Below are 12765 nucleotides of genomic sequence, written 5' to 3'. Positions count from 1 at the left end.
CCAAGACCAACAGCTGGCTGGGGACACCACAGCAACAGTCAGCACACTCCTCTTTATCTGAGTGCAGCCCACGTGAAAAGCACAGCTTTGGTAAGAATAAATTATGTCAGAGGCACATCAGAAGGAGACATTAAGAAGAAAAGGCCAAACCAGGAGCTCTGTTAGAGGTGTGTGGCAATGCTTGGCTATGGTTAACCAAACATATAATTTTTCTTGCTCTGTTTTACAGTCACTGAGCATTCCCACTCAACCTTTCCCTCTAGAGAAAATCTACTTTAGCTTTTTTAATATTCATGTACTGTCATCTTGGCACCTAGTTTACATATGCTTTACATTAAAAATTATTAATCAGTTCTCCATCTTTAAAGCAAAACATACATATTACTATGTGATGTTCTATTTCCATTGCCTTAAAAGCTGAAAGAAAACGCAACATCAAAACTACCCAACCCACCAACCTCAGCCCTCCCAACCCTGTATCAAATGCCCCAACCTCTCCCTCACAAAAAACCCCCCAAGAGCCCAGCAGTAGCCAGTGTGTGTTTGCTATCCCTTCAGGCAACACCAAATGGCTCACACAGTTACAAATCTCAGAGATTTAAGATATTCAGAAGAAACAATCCAAGCACCCTCATGTATTAGTTTCCAGAAAAGGAATAATACTACCTATTATTTTCCTTTGACATGGAAAAAGGAGACCTGAGTGAAATTACCTGGGCAATACACTCCTGCAAATTGGAGGCAACTTTATCCTGTTCTTCCTTAAGGATTTTATAAAGGATGGCTCGGCGTTCGCTGTCCTTCCGCAGCAGGAACAGTCCCGAATCCTTGTCCTCCACTGAGGGAGAGGCACTCCTGTCCTCTGGGGCTGAGCCCTCGTCAGGCACACTGTCAGTCACCAGGCCACAGGCACAAGAGAGACCTCAGCATTAGCAGTGCAGCACTGCCAGAAGCGAGCAGGGGTAGGTACTTCTGAGGTTCAAAAGGGAATTAAACTACAGCAGCAGATGGTTCAGACTGTTAAGCACTAATTCTGAGAGAAGATGACTCAAACCCACGAAGGCCAAAAGCACATGGCTGATGTCACCCAGCTACAAAGCACCAGTTCAGTTTTGGGCAGCAAAGCTGAAATTACTAATTTTTTTCTGGACCCATATTGTAATATACTAATTTAAAGTTACTGCTTTGTGCGCTGTGTAACTGTATTTCTGCTTCCCCTTTCCCACAGTTTTTCCATGAGCACATGGAAAAGTCAACTCTTCTAACTCCTGAATCCACATCCACTTGGTCACTAAGACAACTGACATTTATTCACTGGAGGGAGTGAAGTATTTAAGTACATGGGAACCTTAAAGGAAAAGAATCACTGTTCATGACTAAATACAGACAATATTTACAACATTTACAATAACTGGCAACCTGCCTGTGCGACTCACTTGCAATTTACCATACCTACTCATGTAGCCATTATGTGAAAAAATTCACCTTGGAGAAAATAGAATGTGAATTAAATCCACATAATCCCTCAAGGGTGTCAAGCAACAAGCAAATGCTTTACCTTAGTAAATGGGAAATGGGATGCTTTGTCTGAATCTCTGAAATGGATCTCTTTGTCCTTTCGAAGAACACGTCGTGCTGTACATCAGAGTCTGGTGAAACAGAGCCATGCTCACTGCTGCTGCTGCCAGCCTGCTCTCCATGGACGGGCAGTGGGAGCGATGCATTACGATTATAGTCTGTGAAGAGAGAGTGTGAAACATGTAACAGAATTAGGCCAAAAAGGGCAACATGCTTAAAACAGCTGGGATCATCTTCATTATATCAAGACTTCATTTAGCAAAATGGCTGAGGGAGAGGTAACCTTTTGATAAAAAGTAGCAACACAACTCAATCATTATAGGCATAAGCAATAAAAGGTGTGGACAAGCAAACTGCTGAACCCAAAGACAGCTCAGATAATCATATGAAATTCCATTTTGTTACCCTCTCTCTCACACACACAGACACACAGTCCCCCTTGGTGCTGGTCCCACAAAGTGGTACAACTGGATATAGAGCCGTTGAAAGAGTCTGGATCAAACCAACAGGTTCATTGGCTGCTCCACCACAAGCCATCTCTGCAACCAGAGAGCACTCTACTACCAGCCCTCCTCACCTCTGCCTGACTGTGCTAATGGCCATGTAATTCCCTCTCCACACCCAAAATACCTGCCTCACTGGCATGTTTCCTTCTCTCTCTGCATTAGCCAGAAGGAAATCTCTCATCCCTTTCCAATTCATCTTGAAAGTTAAGAGGAAATAAAAAAAAAACCAGACATTGAGAACTTCCTGTAATCCCAATTGCCAGTTTGTAATTGTGTGGTAGGAAAGGTAAGAAGTTCAATTGACTCAGGATGCTCACATCTGTGGAGCTAAAACCTCACTCAAGTTTTTGATGCTTGTCACTACAAATTATGTGGAGGTGGGGGAGGAAGAGAGATGGAAGTTGTTCAGGAAGCTCTGACAGACTCGAATGATGTTCAAATGGCTGGGGTTAAACAGTCAGAGAAATGAAACAATATATGTCACTCAGTGAGACCTCCTCCAAGGCACCTCAGTAGTACAGAAAATTGAGAGTTGCTGTCCCAAGAGTAAGGGCTGAGATTTGCTCTGGGCTACCTTAATTACTGTAAAGAAAAAGGAATAGGGACAGGATGGAAAGATGGGGACAAAACTGAGGAAATTGGCAGTGAGGGAAACAGTAGAGGGAGAAGACAGAACTGCTGTAGCTGAGACTGTGGTAACTGCTGGGCCAGGACCTGCCTTAGGCCACCAAACCTGCCATGGAGATTGCTGCAGCAGCCAGCACAGCTCTCCCCAGCTCCTGCACAGCAAAGCACACACTCTTCTGCAGTTGCCTTTCCCTCTCCTCATCCAGCAAACAGTTTTCAAAGCATTTGCCCACTCTGCTCATGTCCATGGAGAGAGCAAATCTGCACCTCCCCTGGTATTTGACAAAGAGCCCGGGGCAGCAAACAAGGCAAGCTCCACCCTTTCTAATGCAGTTTTTCCAGGAAGACATCCTCAAGTAAGATCTGAAAGGCCACAAGAAGAATGCCTGCAGTGGGGCAGAAGGAAGAAGCCTGCCAACAGCTCCCGAGTGCCACTGCCCTGGCTGAGCAATGGGAGCTCTCCCATGGCCACTGCAGGGACTGCAGTTCTCAGTGCCCCCCAGGACAAGAGATGATGCCTCTTTCCTTGCTGAAACAAATTCAGCTAGATGTTATAAATTCCTTGCTAGTTTTTCCCTTTAGTTCCTTGTTGAGGGGGAAAAAGGTCAAAAAGAGAAGCAATTCAATTTGCATTGGAAGTGTGCATGTGTATGTGCAGACAGGTGAAAAAAGCACAAAGATCAATGACTTTGCCTGTTTTTAAACAGCCAGTTCCTTCAAATGCTAATGATTTATTTGGCAGGTCTATATTAAGGTTCATTATCTTATCCCTGAGAAAGTGGCTGCTTTATTTGGGGTGAGAGGGGAGAAGAAACATGCAATGAAGATAAAACAAAAACACCTGCCAGCAACTACTTCAGCACCTTTGTGCCTGATTTCCATGGTATGCATCAACTTTGAAAATGCTGACCCAAACACCTAATAGACCCACTTTTTCAGGTGCCAAACACTTACTCTATAAAACTTAGACCTCCGAAGTGTATATAATTGTGAATCTGAAATGTAGAATTGCTTTAGCAAGTCTTCACCAAATGTCACTTCTCCAATTGTAATTTACCACAAAAGAGGCATTTACTTCTGGGGAGAGGAAAAATGACCTTGAGAGGTTTCAGCAAGCAAAACACAAAATAAGCAAGATACCATATCTTCTTGGCATTATTACATTTAAATATGGGTAATTAGAAATCACAGGCACTTTCAACAGCTGAGTTCCTGCTGCTTTCCTGGCTCAAGCAATGTCCTTTGTAAAACAGTGCCTAATGAGTACAGTCTTTTATATAACACTTAATGATGATGTTGACTTGGATTTGGCTGACAATTCCTTACCTGAAGGTTTGAAAGCAATTCTGCCTTTCTTGCCCTTGTTCACTTGCTTCAGGAAGGAATCTCTGAGCAAATCGGATGCTGTAACACGTTTACCAGGATCAGGTTCAAAACAGAGCAAAATAAAGGCCCTTGTTTCAGCTGACACTGATTCTGGGATTTCAGGATGAATCTTAAACATCCCAACCTGCAAGCAAAGCAGAAGTACTAATTATTTCCCTACAAAACTGCAAGACCATAGGCCAAAGCTTTCTTATAATATGAATTCTCACACTCTTCCTGGCTCTTGTGGAAAAGCAGCAATCCAGGTATCCACACAGAGCAGTGAAGTGACAACAAGGTTCTAATCTCGTTTTACTTCATTGCAAACATGGTGTGAATATCCATGTGCAATTACACAAATGTCAAGGTATGGATGTATCAAATCATCTGCTTTCAAGCAGTCTCAGGATCTGGGCTTTATCCACAGCAAGTGTTTCAAATGCTGCTTCTCTTACCAGCCACAAATCCCTCCAGCTACTGCATAGGCTCCCATCACCCTGCCCAGGACTGTCTCAGTTTGCTGCCTCCTCCAGCACATTCATGCCTAGAACAGCAATGATTTCCTCCTCCAGCACTGTCTGCCTGGGGCTGCACCTGTTCTGCTCCCGCTGCCGCCAAATTTCCTTGTACAAATACGCACAGTGACCTTGCCAGACCTTGTCACCACCCCCACACTCAGACTGATGTCTTCCCGAGACTTTCAGTGTTGTTTAACTGAAAATCACATGATACCCAAAGGTTTACCAAGCCCCTTGTTAAACCTTCCTTAAGTAGTGACTCTTTAAAGTCATTACTTAAAAGAGTGTCTTTTAAGACTCTTTAAGTAATGAAAAATGTGCTTCCACAGGTTGCTCCCTAGTGATTTTTCCAGCTCCCTCTTTGCTTTCTTATTCTCTAATATCAATCTGGTGTAATTGTTTTGAAGCAAGAGTTGTAAGGCCCATGTGCACCGTATGGCACGTGTCTGGTGAGATTATGGCTTGTAGTCTCAGTGTCTTCACACAAAACACATTCTGGAGAACAAGCACAAAGACAGTGGCCACAAGGGAGACAGCAGGCCAGCGGTTAAACAAGAGCCAGCTGCTTTCAAATAATCTCATTATACAGCTGCATTAACACACTGTGGCACCATTAGGCACTCACAATAGTGGTTCAGCTTCAATGCAAGCTGAAGCAAAAAATGCTGAGTAGTTGTGCCTCTGTTTGAAAGCCAGTGCAGAAATAAAATGCTAATAGTGTATTAAGACTTCCCAACCACGACTCTAAGCACATTCAACACTCAGTATTTCCTGCATGTAACATTTTTAATATACACAACTCAATAATCTCTACAATTAAACTGATTTACTGAATAAAGAAACTGAATAAATAAATAAAAAGATGTTGCACCCTGTTGGCAGGATATCACATCTATGCATTCTATTTTTTATCATGGAGCATCTTTATCTGATTTGTAAAAGACATCTGCAATTTGGACAGTGTTTTATAAATGGGGTAGATACAGTTTCACCACTTAAAAAAAACCCAGCCCATACAACATTTTGGCTTTGGAGAAGAGAGAGGAGACATCCACCAGCTTGCTGTGCTCTGACAACTGCTTTTGACCAGTCTGTCTCTCATGGCCACGCCACTCCTCTGTGGGCACTCTGGGACAGGCTCACACTTCAGCTGGGGCAGTCACACACTGGCACCACTCTGGTTATACCCCTATGCGCTAAACAAAAATGCAGGAAAGTCCAAACCAGGACCAGGAAGTCTGAAAGCTTGCCTCTGAGCTTAACCTCTGTGGCCCAAGGGGAGGCTTTTGACACAAGCATCCAGACATTCTGTGGTAACATTAGTTTGTCTCCACTGAACCCGATTTGTTTGTGCTCCTTTCACCACAGATGCACACCTTCAATGCTCATAGATTAAATATCACACAACTCACACCCAGCCAGGAACTATTCCCAGCCTTGGCTTACTCCAGCCCCTTTTTCTCTACTTTGTCCAACTCTGGTGGTTTGCAATTTCTTCTGTGACTGTACAGCCCAACTTAGACCTTTCCTGTCCTCACCTGCCCCATGCACTACAGAGCATGCACATGTGGAGGTGGGAATCTCACAGGTTTGGTACCCCAAGTTTTCCAGACTTTGGTTACTTATAGATGCTTGCCCAACCAGCCTGCTTCATTCCTGACTTCCAGCTTGCTTATTTTTACTGCACAGAAAGAGAAAACACAGTTTGTAATTTACAGTGCCTGGCCAGACCCAGTTCCAAACAGGTCCCAGCAGAGACAGGAAATGGAAAACGAAAACAAATGCCTGACTGTAGCACATTAACACATTATATCTGCAATAAGAATCCTAAAAGGTTTGCCACATCCTTGAAGAAAAAAAGGCAAGAAATGTATTTTTAAAATGCCGCTTCTGAGATTTTAGAACACAGCTCTGTAGCCTGGAAGTGCTTATCAGCAGTAAGTAGGGACAGGCACGATCCTGCCAGTGCTCACCTCATGAACCTGCACATTGCTCATCAAGCCCTCAGAACTGAACCAGCACGTCCTGACAGTTCAATAAACTGTGCTGAAAAATAAGACTCCCTTAGCAGTTCAACAACTGGGTGCCAGGTACAGAAGATGAAAAGGCATCAGCCAACAGAATTGTACCTGACATTTACAGCGATGTGGAAAAAAGGCTCTTTCCATGGCTCCCTCAGGAAAGCTTTACTGATCCAAACCACGTTCACCCAGGCAGCTTCTTTTGAGGTATGTCATAAGCTGACAGCACCAAGGTGACATATTATGCCACTGAAATAACTACATCAAACCCCACAATCATCCCTTTCAGCTGTGGTACATGGGGACAACTCACAGGCCTATTCTGATGGATGGCATTACGTGCCATGCTGAACTGCAGCCCAGATTACTGTACCTATTGATAAAGATCTGATTTTGCCACCATGGTTCCATTAATGACTATATTAATGGTCACAGGGATTTTCAACAACATACACAAAAGAATTACAACATTGATAATTTAAAGCAGTTTGATGGGTTATGGATGACATATTTTCCCCATTGTATGAATGAGGATTCTGAAGCAAAAGTGAAAACTTAAGTATTTTGGTAAAGGTCTACTTCAAGCCAGTGGAAGAACCAAAAATGTTCAGCCTGCATTTTGGACTAGAATCACATCATAGCTTTTACACTACTGTTAGAGTTAGAAAAAATAACTTTTTTTCAAACATTTATTACCAAAACTATCTGAAGAATTCTCAAGTGTTAATTTGTGCATTTGGAAACAGATACACTAAAAGAAATGAAGTACTAAGGACAATGGCTTACTGAAAAGGAAGATGTGATCTGAAGGACTTAAGAATGAAAAATACAGAGTACTCTACTCCTTTAGTACATACTGGAAATCCCAAAAAGCTACGCCCCTGCCCCCTTCCATCATATCCTCCTACCTGCTGCAGAGACTTGGCCTTTGAAAGACAAGGCGAGCAGATACTCTGGGAGGGAAGCTTACAAAAAAACGACTTAAAGAAGTAACTTGTTTGCCATTGTTGGAGAGACTGCTTATAAGAAAGAAATCCTAAAGCAAGAGCAGGAGATGACAGTAAGATGGTAGAGAATATTGGTCTTCACTCATTTTTCAGATTGCTGCTCTGAGTCATGACCTAGTTCCAGCACAAAAATAACTGATCACCCCGAGAGCAACACAGCTTAGAGCAGAGAGGAATCATTCAGTGAGAGTTACAAACACAGGTCAGACTGTGCCTTGGTGCAAAACAACCTCTGTAACAAAGCATTACTACCAATTAATGTTACAAAAATAAGTTTGTATTTGAAAATTCATATGCTTTAAAGCATTTACTTTAAACATTGCAGCTTGAGGCTCCCCTAATTCATGAAATGGAGGTTTGCCTGTTGCCATTTCAATGATGGTGCAGCCCAGTGACCAGATATCAGCTGGTGCCCCATATCCTCGAGGTCCTTTATCGATGATTTCTGGAGCCATGTACTGCAGGGTTCCTAGTCAGGACAAAAAGAATAGTCAAGTGTATGGTCTTCATTCACATTAGAGAGGATTAACACTCTTCTCAGCAAGCCAAAAATTGTCAAATGCCACCTGTATAGCAAAAATACTCTATTTTATCAGCACTGAAAACTTGACATAAACTTATGTTTTAACATCTTTTAATAAACTACCTTTTTGCTCCTCCTTTTTAACACAAGGTTTCAAACTTCAAAACTGTTTTCAAACCCATATCGCAAAAGCTTCATCAGAACACAAAATTATTTCAATGACTTTTGCAGACACCAAATTTTAAAGATTACGCATGTAAGAGATAATGAAAAACTGCAAAGTGACAGATAGTTGCTCATCAGAATAATTTTTCATATCTTTACCCCAATAATGAGAACAGTAGTTGTCAGAGAACTTCAAACAGGGAGTTTGAAAAGAAGATTTTTTTTGTAAATATAAACAATAAGGGAACCCATCATAACTTGTCTGGAATTCCAGGAAGTCTTGGATACACTTGGATTTCTGACATCTAAGGTTAGCAAAAAAAAACCCAAACCCTAACCTGTTGGGATTTCTAAAGTTATATATGATGACAAAATAAGATCCTGCCTGTAGATAATCTGTTATACTAGTTATAATAATGATAAATAATAAGTACAGAAAAAATAAATAAAAGATGATCAGTTTGCAATCACTGATATTGAACTACTGTATACTAACACAGCTCATGAGGTCTCTCCAGGAAGAGTCCACACCACCAGCAAAAACCTCTGGATGTTCTGAGTGTTTCGAACACTACAGTATTTTCTCTGCCTGAATTTCTACCAGCTCTGTTATGACATCTTTAGATTAATTTTCTTCTTAAGAATGCAATAAAACTACACTGTGGTAAGGCTGTGAACCACTAAGTAAAGTCCATCTGGTGAAGGTAAAAGGGTATCACTATGTTCATTGAATGTGACTGCTGCAGAATGAAAGTTGAAGCCACAGCTTTGCCCTCAGGCTGTGTGTCTTGAATGGAGAGGTGTAACATTTAAACCACTGGAAACCTGATTCTTCACATCAAGTGATTTTACTACATAACGCCTAAAATCCAGGGTTTATGTACTGAGTTACAGAAGAAAACAAATTGCAAGAGGCCTTTTAAGACCCTCAGGGCTATAGCTACCTGCTTACTGATTTTAAATGATAATTTAAGTAAAATATTTATTCTCATGGCAAATTACATCTCAGAGGCACAAACAGGGCTGCAAACATGCAAGAGAACAAAGAAGGACACAAAGAAAGACTTACCTTTTTTTATTACAGCATGGGTGACTATTCTTGAGATACCATTTCCCCATGTATCATCTCTAGTAACAATCAGTTGCTAAAAAGTCACTAAGGAGTATGTGAAGGTTGCATTTTTGATTACCAACAGGACAAACAATTTTTTATTTCTCTTTAAAGAACTTGTAACTTGATTCTAGCTACAATCTCTACAGCTTTGAAGGGAATAGATTTGTTTAAAATGCTTGCACGTAATGAGAAGTTGATCTCACGAGATACTGATGCAGACATCATATGCTGTGTTCAGAACATGATGCAATATAGGCCTACTTCCCAATTCATGAGCTTTGCTAATAATGAGCAAAAAGAGCTTAGAAAGGCAAGCCACTTCAGAACCTTAATAATTTCATTTTAATGTCTTCCTTTATCAAACGTGGAGGAACTGCAGACTCACCACCAGAAAGGTAATGGGAAGTCTTGATTATCATTTAAATGGATGTTGTTGTCTTCTGTCTTTCACACATGACTGATGGCTTTGTCTGTGTACCATTTATTTAAACTGCAGGCCAGTAAGAGGTTTGTGATATCAGCCTTTGCATAAGGCCATATAACAAGTAAAACCACCATGCTACATATATCTTCCCTGATCACAGAATGGAGCAATTATGTGACCATATATTCATTTTTCAATGTAGAGTTTCACCTGGTACTCATCATTTTTTTGTCTTCTCCAAGTATTACAAGTCTTTACAACCTTGTTGTATTGAAAGCTTTTCTGTAACACATCAGTCTAACATTTTCATATAAACTGATTTTACTGCTGTTGCACTGACACCAAGTTAGCCAGCTGGTTGGGTTTTATAATTAATGCCTCAAAACTGAAAGCATTTTTTAAGTTTGAGGTTGATTTTCTGCACTTTTAAACATACATCCAGAAAGTGTGTGTGTATGAGTTACTAATACCAAGATTACTAAATGAAAAACTTGCTGTATTCAATTGTTTCCATATGTAATTACAACAAACCAATCATTACTCAATGAAATGCACTTAGAACTATTAGTCCATCACACCTAAAAAGCTGGGAAAAAATAAAATGGAAGAAAATTATATTTGAAAAAAATATATATTGTGTGTTTTTATGGTGATCACACTTCCGTTTACTCTTCCATGAAAACAGACACCTAATAGTGTTCTCATCACAAATCCAAAGAGCCTCTTGGTTCTAATGCAAAATCTGTCATGAAAGCCCTTATAAACTCTGCTAAATTCATCTTACCTGTAAAGGTTTCAGTGCAGGGATTGATTCCTGCCAGGCGTTTGGAAGTACCAAAATCAGAGATCTTAACCACGCCACTGTAGGTGTTCACCAAAACATTATCCCCCTGTGGTTTGCACATGACAGAGAGAAGGAAAGGGGGGAGGGAGGGGAGAGAGATGAATACAAATGCGACATCTCCATAAAAACTCCTTCAAGTTTGCAGTTACCTTTGTAATGTACTTTTCTACAAAGGAATCTTCCAGGAGCACTGGGGAGAAGGGGTTGGGTTACGCTTTCCTTTTGTTTTAAGCTTCCATGAAATCCTATTAAAATTTCTACTTCAAGTTACAGTAAAACTAAGTGAAGTAAGTAAGCTAAAAAGCAAATCAAACAAGACACATGAGAGGAAAATTTACCTTTATATCTCTGTGTACAATCTGGTTCTCATGGAGATACTTAAGGCCTTCCAGAATCTGCTTGGTATAAAATTTAATTGTAGGTTCTTTCATTGGGCCCCACTTAGATCTTAAAAGAGCCGAGAGGCTGCCTACAAGAGATTAAGAAGAGAGTGTACCAAGATAACAAAATCCCCAAATTAACATGAAATATTTAGGTCTGGATGAAGCCTTTGCTCACTACCCTAATAAAGAGAAAAGCAGTACCTATAATTCAGCCAAATTCTTTCCAGGTCCCTCAAGGCAAATATTTTGCTTCTGCTCTTGACTGGTTATTTCTTTTTTGCCAGCTCAGGTTCCACCTCCGTGACAAGAATAAATGTTTCGACAGGGCCAAATCCATCTCCCTCACTTAATTCTAAAACCTCTTGAGACTAAGACTAGCACCCATTTAACCCTTAATGAAATAAAGACTAAAGGAACACTATATCATGTTATAAACTATACTTCATGAACCACATGCATTGGAAAGAGGAGCTGATTTTTCTTGAGGAGGTGAAGGAAGAAGAAAAAAACAGCCTTTTCCTTGCAAATATGGGATTAACTTCTGGCAATATTCAGAGACAGGAAAGAAAGCTCCTAAAAAACCCCTCTGAACCTCCCTTCAGACCAGGAGACAGGTCATCCACGCTTCCTCTACTTCTAATAAAACTAATCTTTAAATAATACAAATATCTTAACCACGAAGGAAAAAAAAAGACAACAGTTTTGCTTATTATGCATAAAATAATCTAAGTGCACTGGGTTTACCTAATGCCAGACAAAACCAGCTAAAGGAATTTTCAGGCCACACCAACAGCTTTCTCAAGTGAAGTTTCCTCAAAGAATCTTGAATATTCTGAACAGCTGGTTCTTTTTTTAAGACTGGCTACAGAGTTTAAAGTATCTGAATTGGTTCAATAATATCTTGACATTAGAAGCTAATCAAAGCCCAATTTACTGTGCATACATGAAGTGGAAATATCACCAGCTGATACAGTTAACAAGTGTGGGAAAACAAGTGGAAGTGTTGGTATAAACTCATCACATCTGCATCCATCATGCAGGTCTCAAAGGGTCTCAGCTTTCAAGTGAGAAGGTCACAAGAATTCAAAAATTAAACAACTTCCCCACACTAAATGCCCCAGAGATCTATTTAATTACACTTTGAATGTTTGTGTCTGAATCTTTCTTAGAAAACCTGACCATTTTTTCCTGGTTGGAAAAACTTTATTTCTGTTTTTATTATGCAAATTATGTTCATTAAAATAATTTAACACTCATTCTTACACATCCTTGACATTGAAGAGAAAATAGTAAATGGGAGATGGAAACACAAACTAGAGAGGATGTAGAGGGACTTCACATCTTAAAATGAAAAAAGACTGGAGAAGTGAAACGAAATTATGAGCAAGGGGTACATACCACTTTTATCTCCAATCTACCTAGGAAATAGCAGTGCTTTGTATATAGGAGTTACAGAGCAGTACTTAATTGCTCTCTCAGTGTTACTGCTCAGCAGAAATTTACTCTGCAAGCTCCAGTCATCATTCAGATGCTCAAGGAAAATGAACTATACAGCTCCAACTCCACTGTTTTATAACAAATGAGTATTCAAAACCAACTGACTTTCAGTGACTTTTCCATATGGTTATTTAGAATTAATACAAAACGGGGAGAGGTTACTGGGATCTTCAAATCTACTCTTCATATGAGA

General features: G+C 40.4%; 1 protein-coding gene across 1 annotated transcript in view; it reads right to left on the bottom strand.

The window, feature by feature from the left end:
• MAP3K15 (mitogen-activated protein kinase kinase kinase 15) overlaps nt 1-12765 on the bottom strand; it is an 88322-nt gene that overhangs the window by 5764 nt on the left and 69793 nt on the right. Inside the window, exons 17-22 of the mRNA XM_071574147.1 lie at nt 11031-11161; nt 10633-10738; nt 7934-8091; nt 4038-4221; nt 1559-1736; nt 714-888 (exon numbers count right to left, since the gene is read on the bottom strand). Of these exons, the coding sequence (XP_071430248.1) occupies nt 714-888; nt 1559-1736; nt 4038-4221; nt 7934-8091; nt 10633-10738; nt 11031-11161 (932 nt within the window). The remainder of the gene's footprint in view (nt 1-713; nt 889-1558; nt 1737-4037; nt 4222-7933; nt 8092-10632; nt 10739-11030; nt 11162-12765) is intronic.

The sequence above is a fragment of the Pithys albifrons genome, chromosome 1 (assembly GCF_047495875.1).
Source record: "Pithys albifrons albifrons isolate INPA30051 chromosome 1, PitAlb_v1, whole genome shotgun sequence".
Lineage (NCBI taxonomy): Eukaryota > Metazoa > Chordata > Aves > Passeriformes > Thamnophilidae > Pithys > Pithys albifrons.
This window is presented reverse-complemented; position numbering and strand designations above follow the sequence as displayed.